The sequence below is a fragment of the Mercenaria mercenaria genome, chromosome 13, assembly GCF_021730395.1.
Source record: "Mercenaria mercenaria strain notata chromosome 13, MADL_Memer_1, whole genome shotgun sequence".
NCBI classification, from domain to species: domain Eukaryota; kingdom Metazoa; phylum Mollusca; class Bivalvia; order Venerida; family Veneridae; genus Mercenaria; species Mercenaria mercenaria.
The window spans coordinates 53,988,222-54,015,202 of NC_069373.1; the positions used below are offsets into that span (position 1 = coordinate 53,988,222).

At 33.3% G+C, this 26,981-nt stretch overlaps 1 protein-coding gene across 5 annotated transcripts in view; it reads left to right on the plus strand.

The window, feature by feature from the left end:
* LOC123529574 (guanylate cyclase soluble subunit beta-2-like) overlaps positions 1-26,981 on the plus strand; it is a 115,430-nt gene that overhangs the window by 60,806 nt on the left and 27,643 nt on the right. Inside the window, exon 1 of one of the 5 annotated variants that reach the window (XM_045309946.2) lies at positions 15,725-16,137. The exons of the other annotated variants lie outside the window; for them this stretch is intronic. Coding sequence (XP_045165881.1) covers positions 16,135-16,137 — 3 coding nt within the window. The 5' untranslated portion in view covers positions 15,725-16,134. Of the gene's footprint in view, positions 1-15,724; positions 16,138-26,981 lie in introns of those variants that run through there. 5 annotated transcript variants of the gene reach the window in all.

Sequence of the window (26,981 nt, forward strand, 5' to 3'; positions counted from 1 at the left end):
CCTAAAACAATTTTAATATTTCTTCAAATAACTTAAAGTATACTACAATGTTTTACATAAAAATAGCATGTATTATAGACATATCGATTTTGTTCCGAGTGAGGAAATAAAATCTGTCTCATTTTAATTTGAAAGGTTCGTATTCCAAAGTTGAGACAGACACTATTTATAAAGTGTTATTCGAAATGTTCAATGTAAAAAAGAAATTTTATCAAAACGTTCTAGATGGCACAATACACTTACCAAAAGCCCTACTACCAGAGTTGATCAGGATCCCTAACAATGGTTCGACTTACCAGTAATGACATACTTTATAAGCTTTAATTTGATAAAAGCTTTTTAGTCATTCTGGCACACATTGAAATTAAAAATGTACATATTGTTCTGTAATTTTGTCGTCAGTTGGTTTATGTTTTTTAGGGGGAGGGGCTTATACCGATCCGTGTTTTGGTCTGCTTCTCTGAAAGTTCAATTAAACTATGGTAACGACGCCAGAAAAGTAATAAATACTTAATATAGCGATAATAACAGTTTCATCAACAAGTTAATCGACGGAATGACATAAATCTATTTATGATACGTAGTGTTTTGTTAGAAGTGCATCAGCATGGCACAATTATTCTGACAGATTAACAATAAAACTTGGCAGACCCGAGATCCAAATATATAAAACGTAACAATTATATTTCTTTTCTGACCAATAAACCATCTTTTATTACATTGATAATCAGTGGTAGAACTCTCTTCCTTTTATATTCTTCTTTTATATTCTATCGGTGAAAAGAGAATTTACATCACTTGGGGTAGCTAAATTGTTTCTTGGTTCCATAAATCTATCAAAGGTGTATACTCTAACTACAGTGAGATGTCAAGTTTGAGCTAATGTTCATGGATATCGTCGTCTACAGAAATTGTTTCTTGCTTCGTACAGTTGGGCGTATATACAAATGTAATAGATGGCCCTCAGATTTTATATCAGTAAATAATAATGTAGGTAGTCTCATGCACAGTCGGCTGAAAAAGACATTATTTTTCTCCTGCTGAGGTAGCGATATATTAGGCAGCTATTACAATGTTGTCATAAAAACCCTTGAAATTACATTGGCAACGGAATTCTGTTTGTGATTTGTTTACGCTCTGCCCAGTTTCTTCTTAAATAAGTATTGAAATTCGATAGATAAACAACTTCTGCCTGGTACAAGATTAAAGCCACACATACCATTTAAATGGTTTAAAATAGAAATTGGTAATACAAAGGCGCTTGCAGATCGAAGTATCATTCAAATGCATAAAATCATCAAACCAATTATTATCGCATTTAACCTTTAGCCTGCTAAATTTCTAAAAAGGACTGGTCCATCATTCAATTTGGGCAGTACCCTTTTTTATTTGAAGGAGTGTTCACTGAAAATTTACTGACTGAATAGCGAACAGTGCACTATGATCATACAGCACGGATGTGCAGGCTGATCTTGGTCTGCACTGGTCGCAAAGGCAGAATCACTAAGTCTTGCCGCCAGCAGGCTAAAGGTTAATGTACATTAATGTAACTGAGTTACAAAGAAAGCGGCAAATGAAAACTAAAGAATATTATCAAGCGTGAATTGTTATATCTAAATCCCATTTTGTTACTTTGTAATTGCTTATTTTTCATGGAGTACCCAAACCTATTATTAGTACATGTACGTGAAACTGAAATTAAATAGAAATTTCATTGGTTTTCCCATATGCCCAAAAATCCCTGATGTAAAACAATGGACAGTGGTGAGCAGTAGTTCCAAGATTTCGGTTAGATAATTTGACCGTAACTTGTATGTTTTGCTTTACGAAGTATTAATTATATTTCCAGATAATCGTTAATTGTTCTGTCTCGATTTCCTAAGGCCTGACATACATGCGGAAATAGATGTCTACGTATGTGCCGAGGTAAACTGTACTATTTTTTAATTTTTTTAATTGCACAGTGATATGGACGACAGTTAGTGGTTACGTAGTATCTCCAATCGAAGTATGCCGATTTATCAATTTTCTCTGCTTCAGTATTGAAAATGAAATTACATTATTGTATTTGATCACGTAATCCTTTTTCTGTAACTAAATTTCTTTTTCTCTGCAAAGTGACGAAGACACTTTCTCTAATGATCTGTTGACAGACATGATAGTAACGGCATTTCATTGGCTATATTTCATTGAAAAACAAATGCTAACTAAAGTGGAAAACTGGCTTGGGATTCGACAAAGATTTCCAATATATTCCATTAGAAAGCATCGTCGTTTGTAAAAGTATAAAAACGTTATCTAGAGTTTATCCAACGGTTAAATATTAGTTCAAATATGCTGCAATGATATCGGTAAACAAATCGCACTAGCGGTAATTAAAATATTTGTAAAGGACGATAGGCATTTTTTCAATTGATGTTCGAATCCAAACAGTAAGAACAATTCATTTAAATGATTACAGCTGTATTACACTAAAAAGCACTCACATTAACAGTAGGTATGGGGTTTCACTGAAATTCTCTACTTATTTGCAAGCCCGCCCGCTTAGCTCAATAGGGAGAGCGCAGATCTGGGCGGGGCGTATGTTGATAAAAGACATTGTGTCTGAAATCATTCGTCCTCCACCTTGATTCATGTGGGGAAGTTGACATTACTTGCGGAGAACAGGTCTGTACTGGTACAGAATCCAGGAACACTGGTTAGGTTTATTGCCCGCCGTTACATAACTGAAATACTGTTGAAAATAAAACGGCGTTAAATCCAAAACAAACAAACAAACAAATCTACTTATTTGCAAATGACTATTAGTTCTTTAAACTAAACTCTAGGGATGTTTGACTTAATGTATAACCATAATTTTTCTATATTCTTTATATAATATGTTATTCTATAACCGTAATGATCATGTAAAACCTTTCTGGTTTTAATGCAGAGGGTTGCGATAATAGAAGATACATCTTAACGGAGAAGCAATATAATTTGAGGTAATAATTATTGTTAAATACGAGTACTTAGAGATAGAGTCATCTTTGAATATTTACATTCACTCTATAGTTCGTATGGAAAGAAAAAAAACCGGCGTTTATTTTTGTAAAAACAATAATGGTGTAATGATATCAAAGATGGTCCTTTCCGCGAGATTGCACGCGCAGCCTGACGTCATTCACAAAACACATGAATAAGATGGTGTTGTTCGAAGAATTCTTAACACCTGGACACCAAAATATTGAAAAGAATATTAAGATGAAGCTAAAACTATTTTTCTGACCGTAAAGATCAAAACTGAACCGACACGGCTATATGATTTTTACTGGATTTAACGATATCTTAAATAAAAACCTGTAAGAAGACGAACTACCACTTAAAAGGGACGTGTTTTAGGCTGTTCTATTTATATGTCTGACTGATCGATATCCTGACATGATTTTCGGATACTGATGGAAAGCAAATTATCTTTTTTCGAAGCTCCTGTAAAAATCTAAACATAAAAATTGAATGCTCTTTTTATGCGTTTATACGTGTAAAAACACATTAGGACTTTTTTGCAAATCATGCAAGAATCGCTATCGCTAACTAGAGTTATTTTATCCGTACGAAAAAGTTCTATTTTTAAATCGATAAAATTACTGAAAGGAATTGAGAGCATCTATCCCATACTGCTTTACGAAATTTCTTATATTTAAACGGTGAACCTAAAATCGCAGTAAAAGAATTTCAAATTGGGTACTACAATATACTATTGTGTTTAAAGTACCCAACTACACTTTATATATATCCGTCTACACTCAATGACTTTAAAAACGCCCAATTATGCATTTGGGAAATTTGCTCGAGAAGATTTTTGTAATGCAATAAGTGGTAAAGTTTCTGTGCTAAACGAAGCGTGACTATTGTGCGTTTTAATCGACCTGGCGGGACGAGGTTGTTGACGGTCCACTGTATAGCATATTCGCAACTTCATTTCTTATTCAGTGGCTATCTACGTTACATAGTAACAAATGTAGCGTTGGATTTTTGTCGTTGGTTACGGAATTAAACAATTATTTTACCTATTTTGCTCGTATTTTGAGATTACCATTATTTGCACAAGTTAGAGATTAACTCCGCCCCGCCAGGTCGAATAAAACGTACTGTACCACTCACGAAGCTCATATTCGGATTAGTGTAGAGATCCGCTTGTCGTCGTCGGGAAAGAATATCGAATATCCGTTTAAGGTGTTACATCGTTAATTAAGGTCCCAAGTTCTTTCAGTGATGAAAGGTTATTTGTTTTTACGTTGCAAATTGCTGATGCAGGTGACGTTGATGTGATCAAAAACGTTTACGTTGTGGTGTAAAACATATTACTCTGGAGTCGCTGTCTGCCCAGTACAAATTCGGTGACTTATGGATGGTGTTTGATATGATTGCTTTATGACGTAATATGTAATAATATCTAACTTTTGTAAAAACGCGCATTGAATTATGTATTACGTGATTTAGAACACGAGCTGACAACAGACATGCTTCAAGTATCAAAAACGAAACTGCCATAATGCATGCGATTATAAGAATACTAATAAATGAACATCAAGATATTTTAATACAAACTGACGTCAATGGACGGGTCGTTCTTAACTTCGTATCCTAAGTGAATGTACAAAACCCAAAATTAACTTTACAGAGTTGAGAACAAGGACACCTGGTTTCTCTAGATGCACGCAACCAGCAAATAGATAACTATAAATGAGCATCAGATTCAAATTATTCTATTGCCGGTTTGCATGTCTGTAAGATTGCCTGTCATTAGTGAAGCATCAATCACATACCGGATGATGCATTGCCTATTACGAAAACGTAATAATAAGACGTCAAAAGTCTGACTGATAACAATTTTCTTTAGAACTACATTGAACAATGTGACAAGGACCAGTGTTGTACCACCCTACTGGATAATGTTACGATATATCATGAAATTGGACATGAGGCCTAAAACAATATTGTTTGTTTCCGGTAACATGCCCAAAAATATAGAGTAGGTAAGTAGGATTTTTTTACAATGAAGAAAGAGCAACACAAAGCGAAATGTATAAAAAAAAATAGTGAAAATAACGATTTTTTTCCCAACGCCATAAAAACATTTAGGGTCGCGTGGCAACAAAATATCAGTGCAACTACAAAATTTTACTATCAATTTGTTTTCGCACACGATTTCAATGTATGTGTTCATAAACATGTTACTTAAGACAGCCCGACAGAGAGTGTTTTATAAAAGTATTTCATATTGGAAAAAGTGCAGTTATTTGTTATTTTTTCATCATTCTTTTAAAATTGATGGGGATATATTGAAGCGACTCGCTTACTTTTTTTCAATAGTCGAAAAAGAAAGAAACAAATACCTCACAACTTGCTAAAATGAACGAGCTACGAATTTTATTTTGTCTTATTGAATTATAAATTTGCGTGCAAAGTACTCTTGTAAACTTCAAAAATGGTATTTAAAAGCAAGCATAGCGTCAATTACAATAAGAAGAAAAAAAAAACATTTGCATAAAAAATTTACTTCCATGATTTTATTAAGCGTAACATAGTTTATCTATTTTTAGCCAGCAAAAAAAAATGCAAATTTGTAATCTAAATATTGTGCGTGTATCTTCATAAAGGCGGATAAAATGAATTGTTATTTCAAACAGAAAAGGTTCTTTCACATTGTTTAATGCTCAACATCAATCGTACGTGGATATTATTGCACCGAGCCCAATCAATTGCTAACGTGGAAAGAATGTGCATAAAATTTAGCTCCTATTCAACGCAAAGTTCGGGTGATGAATACCTGTCCAAGGTTAAAATAAGAAACACAATGTTAATTAAGTATAATAAAATAATATATAAAATTATTGAGAGAACATAAAATCAGGGAATGCTGAATACGTCATTAATATCCGCTTACAATGTGTCTTTAAAAGCTGGTTCATTGCAATTTTAATAATTTATTTGTATTTGAATGAGTTCAGTTTATATACATCATTAATAAATCACACATCAGGTAAATCCGACAGAAAAGGTCTCATTCAAAGCACACAGCCAACCATATAGCACATGTTTATCATATCTTGTTGCTTTCTTCGCATGGTACTATAAATTTACAAAATATTAATGCAAATGGGCGGATAAACGAAGAATGGGTATTCATGTTATATATTAAAATACTAGTAAAAGGTTCGGAATATGAGGATTAGGCAATAGCACTCCTCATCGATATAGGCGAACATGTAATTGTACACACGTGCACAAAGGCTAAGCATTTAGGTGCTGTAGTAACAACGTGTTGACCCTGATATATGTTTTGAACTGTTTTGACAAAATACAAAACAGGCAATAGTTAAAACGATACATTTTGAACTTCTTAAGATCGAGATAATAAGAAGGCTTGACACTTCAATCAATTATAATAAAAACATTAATACAATGAATACTGCACGAAGGAATCTCTTGACACACACGATCATTGAAGAGAAATGCTAAACTAACTCTTGTATTCCCTAAAGTTGCCAGCAGTCTGGGCGTTCAACATAGATTTCCGATATATTCCATTACAAGACATCGTTCTTTATTAAATCATAAAAGCATTATAAAAGCATTATCTAGTAATTATCAAATGGTTGGATATCAGTTAAAATATATGATATCGCCAAACAAATGGAATTGTTGATAATTTAGCTGCAAAGGACGACACACTTTTATAGTTTGAGGACTTCAGACAATATAAAAGACAATACATGCAAGCAGTTTTATTCACAATAACTGTAACGTGTCATGTAATATATCAGCCGCGCCATGAGAAAACCAACATAGAGAATCTAGTGCGTTTGCGACCAGCATGGATCCAGACCAGCCTGATTCGAATAGGAAATTCATAACTGTTATTCCTGTTTTTGGTAATAAATGATGTACCTCAGTTTATACATTTAGTTATGCTTTGTGGATCAACTGCAATAAAGCATATACTATTATAGAGGTTGTTAGAGAATACCAACACTACGATGAGCTTTTGACATATTTTGGAAATGCTGGTAGATATTTTGGAAATACTGGTAACATTAAACCTGAATTCTAACATGGCTCGATTTTATTGCTAGTTAAACAAAGAACAGCTCTGTATATTCTGCAATAAAGAACGGTTGACGCGCTGACCGGTAAGAGAGCATTATGACGTCAATTATGACGTCAAATTACCGCATCACTTCCGGTTATTTACTTCTCGAATAAATGAAGCCCAGAATAATTTTCACCAAAATATTTCAATGACCATGTAAGAATGAAAACAATCAAGGCCTTCTTTCGTTTGTCGTCTAATTTACCACAGTTCATCGTCCAAATGCTTAGATAAACTAGTCGGGCTGACGCATGTGCATCTGAACTCTAAACGGTGATAAATTAGACGACAAACCACTCAAGGCCTTGATTATTTGTTAAACAAAAAATGACATATTGTCAATTTAACAATAACGTTAAATTGAAAGCGACATTAGTACGAAAGAGTAGCTATTTCACATTATACGTTATATGAGAAAGGAAACATATAGCCTATACTATATCAAAGTTAATGGTCATATGGATCAAACTCAGTGATGCAGAATTTCTTATTAATAACAGCAATAAAAATCCAAATTATGAGGACGAACAAGAAAATACGTGAAAACTGTATATTATACTACCGTATTATTTCGTTAAAACCTTTTGAAACAAAGTCATTTATAAGATTTTCTTAAAGAAATTCTATATTTTACATGATTCCTACTGTTGTTTACTTAAGTTTGACAAACACTGAGCATTCATTAAATAAGATGTATGACAGTTCAGTAGAACACTCAGAAATTCATCAAGGACGATATCTTTAAAACATATAGCCGCATTATGTACATCTATTTATTTGGCATCTAGATGTTACCAGTTTATTTCTGTATTTATTTAATTCATTGTGTTGAGAATTATTGTACTAAAAATAAAGCATTAAATATTTTTATACAATGTTTGTAATCTTTCACGTCACGATAATTTTGAAACCCAATAGCCCAAATATTGTAATATCAGGGACGATAATTCTGGATTGGCTGTACTGTCATCTGTGAGTTGTGCATTTTCCTTGATGGTGCAAATCAAACGCTTGTGTTGTGATACGTTGTAAGAATGTTTGGAATTCTAAAAGCCATCGTAAGTTAACGATTTTGTCGGTTCTGAAGTTACAGCTTCAAATGTTTGATAATTTATTTAGATTACTTTGAATATGTCAAAGAAATAGGGGATATTACACTTAAAACGACGTCAACGCCAAAGTTTTATTACACTAGTGTAATACCGAAATAAAGTAATAGCTTTATTTTACTCTCACGACGTCTTACAGTTGATAAAAATAAATATTTATTTGTGGTGAGTTAATTTCCCTACGAAATGCATAGTTGGGATTAAAGAATGCGAACACGCACTGTTAACTTGCCAATGTATTTCATGTTCCAGTAGAAATAACCTAACAGTGAATCCCTTCCTAAAGGAAGAATTAAAAAGACATTGTTTCAGAAAATTTTACGCGAACATCAAAAAAGTCTGACAAGTTATCATTAAATTCGCAAGTGCATAATTATTCCATTGCCTGTTTCCCTGTTTCTGTGATAACTGGAGTGTTTGCCGTCTGTAATGCATCAATCACAGGGCAGTTGCTACATTACATGTTATGAAATGTCATGAAAGGGTGTCATAGTTTCTGAGTGATGACAGTTTCTAATGGATCGCATTGAGCAATATTTGTTAATGGTCTTTGAAAGTTCAAGTTTAATTACCTTGAGTGCTGCCTTCGAGTTATCATGTAAAAGCTCAAAAGCAAATATAAAGAAGAATTTAAACATACTTAAACTCTTAATAACATTTTTCATGAGTTGCTTCAGTTTAAACAAACTGGACTGATTTAAAAGTACATGTTGATGTATTGAGTACGTAAATTGTACAAAAAATACAAGATGAACAATCTAGAATGAAATTGAACTCATCTTTAAGACCATTAAATACAGTATATTTTCTATCGCTAATGGACTACTTTTTGGTCTGTATAATTAGCCTTATATGTTAAACATATTTGAGCCGCGCCATGGGAAAACCAACATAGTGGCTTTGCGACCAGCATGGATCCAGACCAGCCTGCGCATCCATGCTGTTCGCTTTCAAAGCCTATTGCAATTATAGAAACCGTTAGCGAACAGCTTGGATCCTGACCAGACTGCGCGGATGCGCAGGCTGGTCTGGATCCATGCTGGTCGCAAAACCACTATGTTGATTTTCTCATGGCGCGGCTCATTTCGTCATTCGTGTTCATTTCAACAATGATAAAGATCCTTTAGGAATAGCAACGTTCAAAGAAAGTAGACCCACCAAACGAAACTGAACAGCAGAATATGTATTGTTGATTTGCATTTACACAAAACTCGTAAACAAAATAAAACAATAAAAAAGGAACAAATAGGGGCACCGCCTATGAAAGGTCAGTGGCTCCAAACTTAAGTTCAGTTACAGTGTATATAAAAGTTATCCCCGCCAGGTGAATCCGTAACACAGGCATGCAAGCACACTGATAACAAAAACTCACAATATGTCAAACACAAATAGTCCCGTGTAAAACTATTAAAATAAACTAAAATTATGCACACGTGTACGCAATGCCTTTACAGAAGGTAACAAACGTTTAAAGGCAAGACACAAACGTTTAAAGGCAAGTAATTGACTTTCGTCAATTGCATGACAACTACATTGACGTTTTGGCTAAGTTTTAACAAATATTATCCCGACTGCTTTATTAAAGTTGAATTATGAAAACAAAGTTTTTATACAAGCGGGGGTATCCATTAATATCAGGCTAAATTGTTGCTTGTTACATGCACATCTATTTGTTGTGTTCTTGACTGAGAATGATTACGAAAACTCAATGCAAATAAATCTTCCTAAGATCAAACAAGAAATATCTTTAAAAATGATACTCGGCGAATTGTAATAAGGAAAGAAGTTTATGAATTGTTTTATCTAACATTCATCTTTCATCTAACATTTTTCAAATTGCAAAACTAAACACCGCACTTTAACAATTTAAATGGTTCTCTTTTAATTTTTCGCAAAGGTTTCGTAGGGTTGCAATTTTGTTTCGTTTATCCTTAGACGAATAATTACAGCAGTAGTTTGATGAAGATTCATGAAGCGGTTCATGAGAAGAGGTCATTAAACGTGTTTATATTTTTAGCTAAATTGGTCCCTATCCCCATTTGTAACAAAATAGCAGGAGACCTTACGATATTGTTACACATCGAGTTTGATAAAAATGCATTACATTTTAGTGGTTAATGCGAAGAAAGGCATATATACTTTTAGCTATAGTGGTCACTAATAGGGCCCAAGTTCCTATGTAAATAAATTTGGAAGAGGATCTTATAATGATGCTCCAGACCAAGTATGACAAAGATCCACCAAGCTGTTCATGAGACGCTGTATAAAGGCATTTCTAGTTTTAGCTCTAGCAGCCCCTAAAAGGGGTCAAATGTCCCAGCTGAAAAAAGTTGGCTGCGGGCCTAATAAAGATGCTACAAATCAAGTTTGATTAGAATACATGAGAAAAAATCAATTAAAGGATGTTTTTATTTATTATTTTTATTTATTTCTAAAATAGGCCAACTGATCCCGCTTTAACAAATGCATATTCGCTTTTCGTGAATCTTTGGACAATGACGTCACACCTATAAAAAAGTGAAGGTCAAGCAAAACATACAATTGTAATTATTTCAATATTTCTGTTTCATAAGCAAAGTTTGACCGTAGTCATATCACATAGATAACTGTATGCAATGTACCTTCATTTCAGTGTAATGAGATTCAGTCATTATATAGCATATATATAATGAAACAGATTTCAGCTGTGTTCAACATTTGCATACCATACTAAAGAAAAATATTCATATATAATAAATCAGTTAAATAATTTATAACAAATATGTCAAAGCAAACAAGTACTCATTTTAGTATGCAATCGGAATAAGTCATAAAAGCAAGAAACTTTTTCATCTACAGACGACAATTGTAACAAGGAAATTTTTTTTAAAAAGCACTTCTCTACATAAAAGACTCTTATCACACCCTTATTCATGTGATACGCAGACCGTATTCAGCTCTTTCTTTAATTTGAGATATGTTGGTATTTGAACAGGTTTTTATCATATTTATTAAACTTACTTATCATTTTGAGATATATCAATATTCTTGCTAAATGTACTGAGCCAAAGTTAGCTTTAAAACTGTGAACAGCGTCTAGAATAAACGCTTTGTCTACATTTCACTCCGCGTAGCACAATCAACAGAGTGAAAGAAATTGACACTCTCGTCCAATCAGGCAGAGTGTTGCATAAATCTTCCATTTTGATAAATTATCTTTAATGCGTTATCAAGTACTTTGATTTGCAAACTGAAGTCACGTGACATAGGTAACGAAAACGAATTTAGACGGCGTCGCCGAAAAAAAAAATCCACAAAGAAAGCTTCATCGAGTAATGTCATTTCCAATTAGTAGAAACACAATTTTCGTCTATATATCAAACAGACAACGTAGTTCCAGAATAATTTCATATGGGTCCTCGTCCTTTGGGAACATTTAAATGAGATTTATTTGGCCACTACTATGAAACGCTTTTAATACTAGCGTTTTATAGAAGATATAATATTACCGGGAGATTTATTATAACTGTCAACAACAAATACACTTTAACTGAGTAAGTTCATGATTTGATAAATGTTCCACCGTAAATACTGTTCATGTTGAGTTCAACCGGAAGGACTAACCTGTCTTCATACAACGAATTCTCTTCTCTGATATCGTGTAACATTAAACACTGAAAATGACAATGCACAATGATTTTGAAAAATAATACAAGTCGTGGTTGTTCTTATACTTTTCCTCCTACATAAACGTCTAGCATAAGTAATTTAAGAGTTGCAGTTTTCTGATTGTTCCACAATGGAGTTTGACGATCATTGTACCTTACACAAGAAATAGTTTTTATTTGTATTACTGGTACAAACTATCATCTTTTATGACGTCATATATTCATGACGTTGTTTATTTCATATCATATTTGTTTACTTGCTGAAGAAGACTAATAAAAATAGTCGAAAGGTTGAATGAAAATTGAGTTAGCTTTGTAATTCTCCTGTTCTCTGGTAGAAACTACAGTACATTGCGTTTCTGTGTAACTTTGTAAATTAACTTATAAGTACCTCTAAAGGGATACATAAGCGGAACAGTAGATGAATATCAAAATCCTCTTTAAATCTTGTGGAACTGATGTTTCTTATATTTTAATGGCATGCTTAAATGATATAGATAAATTATTAATTACCCTTTGACGTAAGTGTGCAGTTTTCGTTAATTTTCTAACCTGACCTATGTATGCCAGGTTCGGAAAACACATGAAACGTGTTTTAAAATGTCATATTTCATTTTTCGTTTTAATTGTATTCATTCTTGTTAAAGATAAGGTGAGATAATTAGATTTTCGTGTTCAGGTTTTTGATCACACTATTTGTCCCATGTTTTCGCGACAATGTTTATTCATATAGTGACTATCATACCAAGATTTAGTTTGATAAGGCATCTTCTGTCTGCTTCCTTTAATTGGCTGAGTACTTTAATAAAGGTAAATCGGGCTTTACGTTGAAAGCAGGGTTTGCACATGTATGAACACCGGAAACAGTACGAGTAATTTAATGCTTATGATTCCTTGAAAAATGATTAAATTCTTAAAAATTCAAAAGTAAACATCTTTTTGCATCGATTTTTCATTTCACTAATTTTGCTCTCCGAACCAAAGTGTGTGAGCATCTCGGCTAAACAGATCAAATGTTTAGCGTGATACTGGAATTATAACATCTCTCATGCCCCTAGCACTGGCTTGGATGTTACTAAAACCAAATACTTCTCGCGCCCCTTTCCTCCAAGCAACAAAAATGTTACCAAAGCCAAACACCTCTTGCGCCCCCTAGCGCTTACATAAACGTAACCAAAACGAAACACCTTTCGCCCTCGTCCCACCTCTTTCCCCTAGCTCTGGCATATTCGTAACCAAAGCGTAACCAATCATTCACATAAAAAGTTGATAATGTATATAAAACAGTATAACACTAATTCTTTTTCACTTTTACATTTTGTGCATGGTAATGACTGGAAATATGATTAAGATTTACTGGCTTTCTATTTCTCGTTGTCAGATGTTTTATATAAAATTCATGTTGACGAAGGTATTGGAATTCATCAAATAAATTATTGGCGGGTAGCTTTTGATAAAAAAGACAAAAATCAAATAATGTAATAACTTATACAATAATGGCATGGAACAAATTATTCATGGTCTTTTTCAGAAACTTGAAAATGTGCTGTTAAATCTGGTCAGTTGTGAGGAAAAGGTTTTGTTTTATTATTTTGAAAAAAAAAAATTGTTTCATTTCTTTGAATTCAGAGTTACTCTCGCTTGGATATGCACAATGTGAAGCTCCTACTGTTATAATAAAAACTGTTTAAATCCATAAGACCAGTTATGTCTTTCCAACGTATTAAATATATATATATATATTAAATATATTTGTGTATCAATTAGCCTAATGAAGGCTTTAGCCGAAACTTTGATGCGATAAATTACTATAGACAAAATTTATGTCGTTTTTACGCGTTGTTGTTGAAATTCCTACCACATTTCCAACACATTGTCACTTTGCTGGTGACTGCTTTGCGATGTTTGCCTTTAGCCACGCTAACTACTGAGTTAAATGCTAACAGTGTTTTTACACCACACAAAATTACTTCATTATTTGTAACTACATAATATGCCTGACAACATTATCAACACGTAGATGTCAATTTTCTGCATATATGGTATAATTTGTTAAATGAGCCGCATCATGAGAAAACCAACATAGTGCATTTGCGACCAGCATGGATCCAGACCAGCCTGCGCATCCGCACAGTCTGGTCAGGATCCATGCTGTTCGCTAACGGTTTCTCTAACTGCAATAGGCTTTGAAAGCGAACAGCATGGATCCTGGCCAGACTGCGCGGATGCGCAGGCTGGTCTTGATCCATGCTGGTCGCAAATGCACTATGCCGGTTTTCTCATGGTGCGGCTCAAAAGTCTTTATGGTTGGCAAGACTTTGAAGTAATACGTTTATTTTGATATAATTGAACTTTTGTCATTTTGATCTCATATACACAGCAAGAATATAACGTGGGAAAAACGTCAAACTATTATTTTGTGTTTATGTAAAACAAATAAATATGTGTGGCATTTTAAATACACAACAGTTCGTTCACGTGCGTCATCAGCTGTATACTGAAATTGTTTCATGATGTCCAATCGATAGATGACGTAGAAAGAATGTGTATTAATCGTGCCCTATTCAACGCAAACATCAGGTGATGAATACCTGTCCTAGAATAAAATGGGAAAAACCTTAATAGAAGTAGCAGTAATAAAATAACTGACAGACCAGAAAAGGTTTTGAATTATATCTTCTTAGCAGAGAGTGCAGATGATTGAATACGTTCATTAATGGATATGGTGACTTTAAAATAGTCTTTAATAGCTGTTTTGCCGCAGCATCTTTGATTTATCAGCGCTCAAATGACCCATTAAAAAGAAATATGCTGTGTATGCAATAAAGGTGATGAATTAGTAGAATGACACAGTTGCTCTCAAACAAACAAAAAATAAACACACAAGTTCAACTAAACTCATTTGGTTTAAGTTTTGCATATGATTGCGAAAAAAGCAACAAATACATATATGGAATGAGATGATTACGCCGCAAACAACATACAATAAAAACTATATACACGTACTTGTAGTTTCAAACAAGACATAAAATTTTGAGATCTGATGACGACCTGAGATTGCCAGTTAAAGCTCTGAAGCATTTATTTTCAATCGAATTCTAATCCACCAAGAGCAAAATTAAGGTAAAATACATCATGGTATATAACAATCACATTTTTTAAAAAATTTCATATCTTATGAAAACCACTTTCTATCAATATTATCCGCTGTATGTTATATTGTCATACTGTGTGAAACAGCAAGTTTTATATACAAAGTTTTTTTTGTTATTTTTAAACAAAAATGAGCGAAGAACAGAGTAAATGTTTCCGTTACTGCAAAACCGCTGTGTGAATTAGGAGCGTTTGGAACATTACCCCTCAAGAACTGTCAGGCCGAGTATGCTATACTTTGATTGCTTGGAATCTATGCTTATACTTACAATCAAATAGATTTTTGTTATACATATAAGCAACTGATATTTTTGTCAGAATTCAATGGAAAAAAACTATTTTTGTCAGAATTCGGTAAAAATGATATTTTTGTCAGAATTCAGTGGAAAATTTTTTTTGTCAGAATTCGATTAAAAAAAAATATTTTTGTCAGAGTTCAATGAAAAAAAATGTTAAAGTATTATCGTATTATAAAACACAGTTTAAACTTAGTAGAATATTATAAAACGTTAAACAAAATATCTTCAATAAATGTATGTGTACATAGTATTGAAATTCAGTAAATAAATAAACAAGCAGTACTTGAAACGGTAAATAAATCAAACACAACTAAACTCTACTTGTTAGAGAGAGAGAGAGACCTAATCCAATAGCTATCTATCCAGTCGCCTTGTAACCAATCCTGATATTATTGCATGTTTGACAGACGCTGGCAATTCAAACAAACGTCCAAGAATAGAACGGTTCCAAATCAAAGAAAAAATTTCTGTCAATTAACTTGCAGGATTTTATAAATTTTGAATAACAATGACATAGATATTTGGATTATGTTTTAGGAAGATTGACAAATTTGACAATAACAGAATTAAAGTACATCTTTTTCGCTTTAATAATTTTTTTTTATAATCTACTATTATTGGATTTCAGTATGGAGGGGTATTTTAGGACTTTAGCTTCTGTGACAAAAGATCAATTACATAGTCATACATGTGATAGAAGAATTTCATCGGAAAGCTGTTAGAATTCGATCGGTTTCTGTTAGTTAGTATATATTTCATTCAAAGACGTCGGATATACAAATCCTTCTGAAATGGTAAGTATGAATTTTAAACACGTGCATGCATTGCATGAAACTATAATATTGAATATACGAAAATAGTATGAGAAGAGGTTGGACGGAAAATTAAGGGCTCATTGTTATTTATCCTAGGCCAAATCTAGGGCCATTTCCTACTAAGAATGACAAGGAAAATTAAAAAAAAATTACCTGATCTAATTTTATGACGTTTCTTGATCAAACTTCTTGCATTTAAGGGAAAGGCATGAAATGTTTTAAAGTCTTTTAAGTAAATATTGACAGTGAAAGATTTAACAAAACGGTTTATAATTAAAAAAGTAATGACCATTTCAACATTTGTTAAAATTTCCAAAGCGCAAATTTGTTTTCACGTCAACGCAAAATATTTTGTGAATAAAATCCGTTTTTCTGATATACATGATTTAATCTTTATTTACTGAAGTTTGAAAAAAAAAATCCACTGGCATGAAAAATACCATGTATTACACCTTAAATTCGAACAAATATTAATATACTTTTTAAAAGGGATATAAGCTGAATTCTTCATTGTTAATGACGTCATAATAATCAAAATTTCAGTACATTTTTGATAAAAGTTCAATTACGAGAATTCTGTTTAAACAAGTGAATGAAGTATTGCCATGCAATACAAAGTCCCCTACTGGAAGGCACCTAATTTTCTCTACTGCAGTATAACATAATGAACTGATATTTGTCAATGATGTATAAACAATATTGTACTATATATACAATATGATATAACAAAGCACTTGGATTAAAATTTGCATATATAAAAACGTACAGTTGTTTTCATTTGGAATTTTTTGGCCGATTATACAAAAAGTTATCATAAAAGTTATTTATAGTAACAACAAAGTGAAATTAATCCTAAAAAAAAATATCTATAAAAATGTAAGTTCACAAGAAAATCTTTACCAGGTAGAGATAGATCAAAATACACCTAAATATTGGATGTAACATGCATGTTGTACCACAGAAAAGTGGTCTCGATTTTTCCCTACGGCCAGTAATAAAAAAGTTACAATGTAATCTATTTATAGTAACAACAAAGGGACGTAATTCTAAAAAGTGTGCCTCATGGTGGTGAACATTTGTGCCAAGTTACATCAAAATCTCTCCATGCATGAAGAAGAAATGCTCCGGACAAAGTCATTCTTGAATTTGACCTTTGACCTCTAAGTATGACCTTGACCTTAGACCTAGCGACCTGATTCCTGCGCAAGACAATTTGTCTTATGGTGGTGAACATTTGTGCCAAGTTACATTAAAATCCCTCCATGCATAAAGAAGAAATGCTCCAGACAAAGTCCTTCTTGAATTAGACATTTGACCTCTAAGTATGACCTTGACCTTTGAGCAATGGCTCCGGGATTGGCGCATTGTTACAACCAGATTTGTAATAAAAACCAGATTTGTAATAATTATTACATTTCTCGTTCTTATTACAAAAGTGGTTAACCAGATTTGTAATAAAACTCGCAAACATTTTTTTCGGGAGATGTGTTTTCCCACGTGATATTCAAGCTTATGCATACGTTATTAAGCACGTGCAGGTCGAACTAAACTGTCATGGGTCATATAAGACTCCAAATGTTTTACCCGAAATCCTTGTTCATGGACATATTTTATTTTAGAAAAAAGTGGTTGCAAAGGTTCAACCACATTTGTAATAACCAGATTTGTAATAAAAATCGCAAACACTTTTTTTTCGAGAGATGTGTTTTCCCACGTGATATTCAAGCTTATGCATGCGTTATTAAGCACGTGCAGGTCGAATTAAACTGTCCTGAGTCATTTAAGACTCCAAATGTTTTACCTGAAATCCTTGTTCATGGACATATTTTACTTTAAAAAATCATTACATTTCTCGATGTTATTACAAAAGTGGTTGCAAAGGTTCAACCACATTTGTAATAACCAGATTTGTAATAAAAATCGCAAACACTTTTTTTCGAGAGATGTGTTTTCCCACGTGATATTCAAGCTTATGCATACGTTATTAAGCACGTGCAGGTCGAACTAAACTGTCATGGGTCATATAAGACTATAAATGTTTTTACCCGAAATCCTTGTTCATGGACATATTTTATTTCAGAAAATTATTACATTTCTCGTTGTTATTACAAAAGTGGTTGCAAAGGTTCAACCACATCTGTAATAACCAGATTTGTAATAAAAGTCGCAAACTTTTCTTTTCCGGAGATGTGTTTTCCCACGTGATATTCAAGCTTACGCATGCGTTATTAAGCACGTGCAGGTCGAATTAAACTGTCCTGAGTCATTTAAGACTCCAAATGTTTTACCTGAAATCCCTGTTCATGGAGATAGTTTACTTAAAAAAATTATTACATTTCTCGTTTTTATTACAAAAGCGGTTGCAAAGGTTCAACCACATTTGTAATAACCACATATCAGGTAAAACATTTGGAGTTCTAAAATGACCCAGGACAGTTTAATTCGACCTGCACGTGCTTAATAACGCATGCAAAAGCTTGCATGAATATCACGTGGGAAAACACATCTCTCGAGAAAAAAAAGTGTTTGCGATTTTTATTACAAATCTGGTTATTACAAATGTGGTTGAACCTTTGCAACCACTTTTGTAATAAAAACGAGAAATGTTATAATTTTCTGAAATAAAATATGTCCATGAACATGGATTTAGGGTAAAACATTTGGAGTCTTAAATGACCCATGACAGTTTAGTTCGACCTGCACGTGCTTAATAACGTAGGCATAAGCTTGAATATCACGTGGGAAAACACATCTCACGAAAAAAAGTGTTTGCAAGTTTTATTACAAATCTGGTTATTACAAATGTGGTTGAACCTTTGCAACCACTTTTTGTAATAAAAACGAGAAATATAATAATTTTCTAAAGTAAAATATGTCCATGAACAAGGATTTCAGGTAAAACATTTGGAGTCTTAAATGACCCATGACAGTTCAATTCGACCTGCACGTGCTTAATAACGTATGCATAAGCTTGAATATCACGTGGGAAAACACATCTCTCGAAAAAAAGTGTTTGCGATTTTTATTACAAATCTGGTTATTACAAATGTGGTTGAACCTTTGCAACCACTCTTGTAATAACAACGAGAAATGTAATAATTTTTTTAAGTAAAATATGTCCATGAACAAAGAATTCAGGTAAAACATTTGGAGTCTTAAATGACTCAGGACAGTTTAATTCGACGTGCACGTGCTTAGTAACATTTGCATAAACTTGAATATCACGTGGGAAAACACATCTCTCGACAAAAAGTGTTTGCGATTTTTATTACAAATCTGGTTATTACAAATGTGGTTGAACCTTTGCAACCGCTTTTGTTATAAAAACGAAAAATGTAATAATTTTTCAAAGTAAAATATGTCCATGAACAGGGATATCAGGTAAAACATTTGGAGTCTTAAATGACTCAGGACAGTTTAATTCGACCTGCACGTGCTTAATAACGCACGCATAAGCTTGAATATCAAGTGGGAAAACACATCTCCGGAAAAAAAATGTTTGCGATTTTTATTACAAATCTGGTTATTACAAATGTGGTTGAACCTTTGCAACCACTTTTGTAATAAAAACGAGAAATGTAATAATTTCTAAAGTAAAATATGTCCATGAACAAGGATTTCAGGTAAAACATTTGGAGTCTTAAATGACCCATGACAGTTCAATTCGACCTGCACGAGCTTAATAACGCATGCATAAGCTTGAATATCACGTGGGAAAACACATCTGCCGAAAAAAATAATGTTTGCGTTTTTTATTACAAATGTGGTTGAACCTTTGCAACCACTTTTGTAATAAAAACGAGAAATGTTATAATTTTCTCAAATAAAATATGTCCATGAACATGGATTTAGGGTAAAACATTTGGAGTCTTAAATGACCCATGACAGTTTAGTTCGACCTGCACGTGCTTAATAACGTAGGCATAAGCTTGAATATCACGTGGGAAAACACATCTCACGAAAAAAAGTGTTTGCAATTTTTATTACAAATCTGGTTATTACAAATGTGGTTGAACCTTTGCAACCACTTTTTGTAATAAAAACGAGAAATATTATAATTTTCTAAAGTAAAATATGTCCTTGAACAAGGATTTCAGGTAAAACATTTGGAGTCTTAAATGAACCATGACAGTTCAATTCGACCTGCACGTGCTTAATAACGTATGCATAAGCTTGAATATCACGTGGGAAAACACATCTCTCGAAAAAAAGTGTTTGCGATTTTTATTACAAATCTGGTTATTACAAATGTGGTTGAACCTTTGCAACCACTCTTGTAATAACAACGAGAAATGTAATAATTTTTTAAAGTAAAATATGTCCATGAACAAAGAATTCAGGTAAAACATTTGGAGTCTTAAATGACCCAGGACAGTTTAATTCGACGTGCACGTGCTTAGTAACATTTGCATAAACTTGAATATCACGTGGGAAAACACATCTCTCGACAAAAAGTGTTTGCGATTTTTATTACAAATCTGGTTATTACAAATGTGGTTGAACCTTTGCAACCGCTTTTGTTATAAAAACGAAAAATGTAATAATTTTTCAAAGTAAAATATGTCCATGAACAGGGATATCAGGTAAAACATTTGGAGTCTTAAATGACTCAGGACAGTTTAATTCGACCTGCACGTGCTTAATAACGCACGCATAAGCTTGAATATCAAGTGGGAAAACACATCTCCGGAAAAAAAATGTTTGCGATTTTTATTACAAATCTGGTTATTACAAATGTGGTTGAACCTTTGCAACCACTTTTGTAATAAAAACGAGAAATGTAATAATTTCTAAAGTAAAATATGTCCATGAACAAGGATTTCAGGTAAAACATTTGGAGTCTTAAACGACCATTGATAGTTCAATTCGTCCTGCACGAGCTTAATAACGCATGCATAAGCTTGAATATCACGTGGGAAAACACATCTGCCGAAAAAAATAATGTTTGCGTTTTTTATTACAAATGTGGTTGAACCTTTGCAACCACTTTTGTAATAAAAACGAGAAATGTTATAATTATTACAAATCTGGTTTTTATTACAAATGTGGTTGTAACAGCGCATGACACGTTGTCTCATCACGGAGAACATCTGTGCCAAGTAATACTGAAATCCCGAAATGAATGACAGAGTTATGGACCGGACATGAAACAGACCCTGTTCATGCCATGTTAACATTTGACTACTAAGTGTGACCTTGACCTTTGAGCTAGAGGTCTGAAAGTTGTGCATGACACATCGTCTTATTATGACATACAATTTTGCCAATTGATATTAAAATCTCTTCATGGATGAGAGAGTTATGGACCGGACAGGAAAAAAGCCCTGTTGACCTTTGACCTCCAATTGTGACCTTGACCTTTAAGTTAGGGGTGCAGGTTTTGCGCATGACACGTCTTCACATCATGGGGAATATTTGTGTCAAGTAATATTAAAATCCCTTCATGGATGAAAGAGTTATGGACCGGACACGAAACAGACCCTGTTCATGCCATGTTAACATTTGACTACTAAGTGTGACCTTAACCTTTGAGCTAGGGGTCTGAAAGTTGTGCATGACACATCGTCTTATTATGAGGTACAATTGTGCCAATGATATTAAAATCCCTTCATGGATGAGAGAGTTATGGACCGGACAGGAAAAAAGCCCTGTTGACCTTTGACCTCCAATTGTGACCTTGACCTTTAAGCTAGGGGTCCGGGTTTTGCACATGACACGTCGTCTCATCATGGGGAACATTTGTGCCAAGTAATAATAAAATCCCTTCATTGATAAAAGAGTTATGGACCGGACACGAAATTGCGGACGGACGGGACGGAATGACGGAAAGACAGAATGACAGAAAAGCGCATTCCTATAGTCCCCGAAACTGGTTTTCAACCAGTAGGGGCACTGGCGCCAGATCAGAAAGAAAATGCCTCTGTATATATAATACCCTACCCCTAGGTATTCTATAAGAACCATGGTCGTGAACGGGAAAATATACTAACCCATTTCAATCGCGTATTTCATACCTAAAACACGCAGTTCAGTAAATGTGTACTATTGATATTAAACAAGCGATAATTTATCTTCCATCGTGCACCAGTCACATTGTCTCAATATTCCATATTGCAGAGATGCTCCATATATTTTATGCTTTAGTCAACGTTACAGAAAAAACTTGCGTGAACTCCCCTAATGAACATCCGGTCTAGAGGTCACGGCAGTGTGCACATGTTAAGCGAAATGTAAACAAACAAAAACAGAATGCAATATATTCACAGTTTTACGATAAGACTCGAAATGATGAATGAAATTCATCTTGTATATGATTTTGAATTTGAAATCATACATTGGTATACATCTATTCTGTTTATTTAATTCATTTTGCACATTTATACTGCATATGAACATTTTAGTGTACACGTGTAGTAAAATGACGACTGACATACATTTCACATCAGCCAATCAGAATGGTTTTGTAATCTAGAACGGAACTTCACCAGGGAAGTTCAAGCAAGTTTTTTTTTTTGTTTAACGTTGAAAAACAGTAAACTACACGTTGTTTTTCTAAGATAAAAAGTATTGAAGAAATGTGACCGGTACACAATGGAAGATAAATTACCACTTGTTGAATATAAATAGTACACATTTACTGAACTGCGTGTTTTAGGTATGAAATACGCGATTGAAATGGGTTAGTATATTTTCCCGTTCACGACCATGGTTCTTATAGAATACCTAGGGGTAGGGTATAACATGTACAGAGGCATTTTCTTTCTGATCTGGCGCCAGTGAGTAGGGGACTAATAATTGCATTTCTAGGAGAACAATTTAGCATATCTTGTCCTGTTTCCCCAATCATAAGATAATATAGATAATGTACATGTATATGGGTTTGACACAGATTTCCATTACATGTCATCTTACGACGTATTCTAGTAAAAATTTCGGCGTCCTTCTGCCGCAGCGCATCACAGCCGGGTCATGCCGAAAGATCGTAAACGGAGCATACGAAATCGGACGGAAAATGCCGATTGCCATAACGTGTACGTTAACAAGCAGTTTTAAAGACTTTTAGAGAATTGGCTTTTCTAGTGTTTGATATTTTTATTGCCACCTGTATACACTAACAGCACTCTCTTTTTATATATGTTGTGTTGGACTGAAAGTCAGCTTCATTAGTACTCAAAGAGTTTGTAATTTAGAATTGTTATCCCTAAGCATGCTGGACACGATTGATTCTGCCTTTGCGACCAGTGTAGTTCATGATTAGCCTGCACATACTTGCAGTCTGATCATGATCTGCACTGTTCGCTATTCAGTCAGTGGGTTTTTGGTAAGCACTCCTTGTAACAGTTAATGGTACTGTCCAAATTAAAAGATGGATAAGTTCATTATAGAAATTCAGCAGGGTAAGGGTTAAGACAAGAAAATATGAATGGACATAGCATTGTGATGTAGCATTTACAATACAAATGATTGATGTCTTATTAAATTAAGCAGAACAAGCATGCCATCATGAATAAGTTGAGAGGTGCAGTCTTCTTGTGATATTTACCGAGGAGCAGGTCTAATGAGAGAGAAGAATGTGACATTGTCCGATCTGAAGACATTTCTAAAATAAATGAAGTAAAACAACTTAGAATGTAATCTGTTTGCTTGAATCAGAATCTGCAACGAGTGATCAAAGTAAGTTTGGATACTATCAGCCTATATCAAGATATTTTATCTAAATCTAACAAGTAATCACCTAGAGGAAAACATCATTCATAGTTCCTAATAGTACGAATATTCGTAAAATATAAAAATGAGAAATATGTTATATCTCAGTTAAATACAGTGCATTTTAACGATGTTTCACGGTTTATATGTCGTTGATATAGTGTCTCTTAGACAAAACGACACTGACCATAATTCGTTATCCGATAAATATATACAATCTGATTATATGGTAATGAAGCCGACAGTCGTAATGAAGCTGGCTGCCATCGTAATACTTCTTATACTATACTTATACATTTTGTATATAATCTACGACAAACAAGAACAAATAAAACGTTTATACACTGGTCTTCCCTAGGTCACAAATATAATAAAGACAATTCGTAAATATAATAAAGACAATTCGTAAATTTGATAAAGAAGATTTGTGAATATGATAAAGAGGGTTTGTCAATATAATGAAGAATATTCGCGAATATGATAAAGAAAATGTATCAGTATAATAAAGATTATTCGCAAATATAATAAAGATGATTTATCAGTTAAATAACGATGATTCATCAATATAATAAAGGTGATCCATCAATAAGATAAAGATATTTTTTAATTAAAAAAGAAAAGTCATAAATATATCAAAGATAATTAGACTTTTATCACTGTTCGAAATATACTGCACGTGTTTAAATAGTTCTGTTTAGTACTCGAGTTCGTTTTAGTACTGACGCTGAATTAAAATATGCGTATACATAATGTGTAATTATCATTTGTAAAACATGAACAACTTTTGCAACAAAGATCGTCACGTTTGTTCAGGATGGAACGTTAATGAAAACTAGAAGAAAAGATTTAAGATTCGTTAAACCGATTCATTTTGTTCTTCATTTTGTTTTCTTTATAAAAAAATATGCTAATTACACTTTTATGTATACACGTTTTCTTCCACATGTATAACAGTTATTTGTTGAAAAGTCTGCCATTTTAGTAATAGTACATATAATTTTTTTATACATGCTTTATGTGTGTACTGTTTAAGTTATAAACTTTGTGTTTAGACAGGCCTAGTTGCGCATATTTTTAGATGTGAATTTAATTCTTATATAACTTAAACAGACGGTACAAACAAAAATAAGTATTCATAAACAACTACAGAATGTCGTCTACACAATTACTTGAAAGAAATTAGTAACCACAAAAATGGGCACATTTTCGTGTTTTAAGACATGATTATTGAAAGTTTCCCTTCAGACTATACGCAGTAAACCACAACCTTCCGGTGTATCAGCATGTATATTACAGGATGGTTTGATTTTGTTGGGTCTAACATCACACCGACAGAATTATAGGTCATATGGCGACTTTCTAGCTCTTCATTGTGGGGGAAGACCCAAAGTGCCCCCAAAGGTTTTAGCACATGTAGTAACTGTAATGTTAAAACATACCTACTAGACAGTTAATCTACATGCAATTTAAAAAAGAATTAGTATTTTAAGATTATCCTTAAATTATGATTTTAAAAACATTGATTGTAAAGAATTTTAAAAGTGAGTGGAAGAATACAAGACACTGCCATATTTACAAATGGTCTATGTCCTTAGCTTTCAAACAATATTAAACATCGTCTAGAAGATATTATCTTTCATCAAAAAGATTTGTCATAACAATGCTTAAGGTAAAACTAATTTGAATTAATAGAGAAAACTTTTCTATTTAGTTTAAACATATTTTATTGCATATAATACATGTAGTTATATAATTACAGCATAATGAAATTATAGCAATAGGGTCGGGCCATTACAGAACTTTTCTGTCGAATGGATTGTCATGAATTATAACAGCAAACTGTGCAGTTCTTATCCTATAGGGAACGACGTTTCTTTGAAAGGCAATACACAGTGTAACTATTTCTAATATTGTTTGAATTCTTTTCGTGATGATGACGTAAAATATGATAATAATGATGAATAATATAAAGATAATATTCTTAATTAGTGAAAACACAAGTTATGTTTCTCTGCGATCTGTCTTTTTTTAGCATACCCCTATGGTGTTTCGTTGATAATTACTCCCCCCCCCCCCCCCCCCCCCCCCCCCCCCCAGCATGCCTAAATGTCTTTCACGAACATATAATCATCTTGTGTTCATATATGCTTAAGTATCGCTATCAACTGAAATATTGAAATATACTTGCAATTTCTATAACTTATTCTCCTTCTGAATTATGTGTATAAAAAGCAAACACTCAACTCTATTAACTAACTCACGAGTTCTTGTAGTATCACAATCAGTTGACTTATAATTAAACAGAGAGAATATTTAGTATTTAGGTCGATATCTACTGCTTTTGAAGTGGTATGCTACTTCCTATAGTAACGTTTAGTGTACATGTTAACAATGAAAAGAAGCTGCAAGTCCGCATGAAATAATAGCGGTAGAAATCTTATTTAAAATCAGTAACCATGCGTTATCTGTTGAATGTCACACACAATCCTATATTGGTAGCAAAAAAATGCAATTGTATCACATCATACATAAATATACAGTCTGAAAAGCCATTGAAAGCGACTCGGATTATTATCTGTAAAATGAACTGTTTCTAACGCTTAGATTGATTGCACACGACCACATCTATAGGTGCGATTTGACGCTGATATAAAGTTATATTGAGACGAATTCAAGAACGGTATAAGGATAACTGACAAGTGATGTCTTTTTAAACTATTCATATTTTTTTTCTGAAATTAACCTCTAATTAATTGCTGAATAATAGACAAGTATATTCGAAAAACAATATGAGGCACATAGTTAAACAGTCAGGAACATCGCTATGTCGCTAAATAGTTAAATTTTGAGACAGGCCTGTGCATAGCAAAAACGCAAGGCATGCAAACTTATTTACAGTATGACATTCATTCAGCTACACACTTTTATGTTTGGAGTGTTCACAAAAGAATACAGAATAAATATATAGACAAAGACAATACAAACGAATAAATGAACACAGTGTGGCACTGCGTTTGTACGGTCATTCGCAACACAAACACCATTACGACTTTCACTCTGTGTCCATATTTTTCCTCCCCAAAGCGCGACGTTAGATACATGTTTAGCTGTTACTT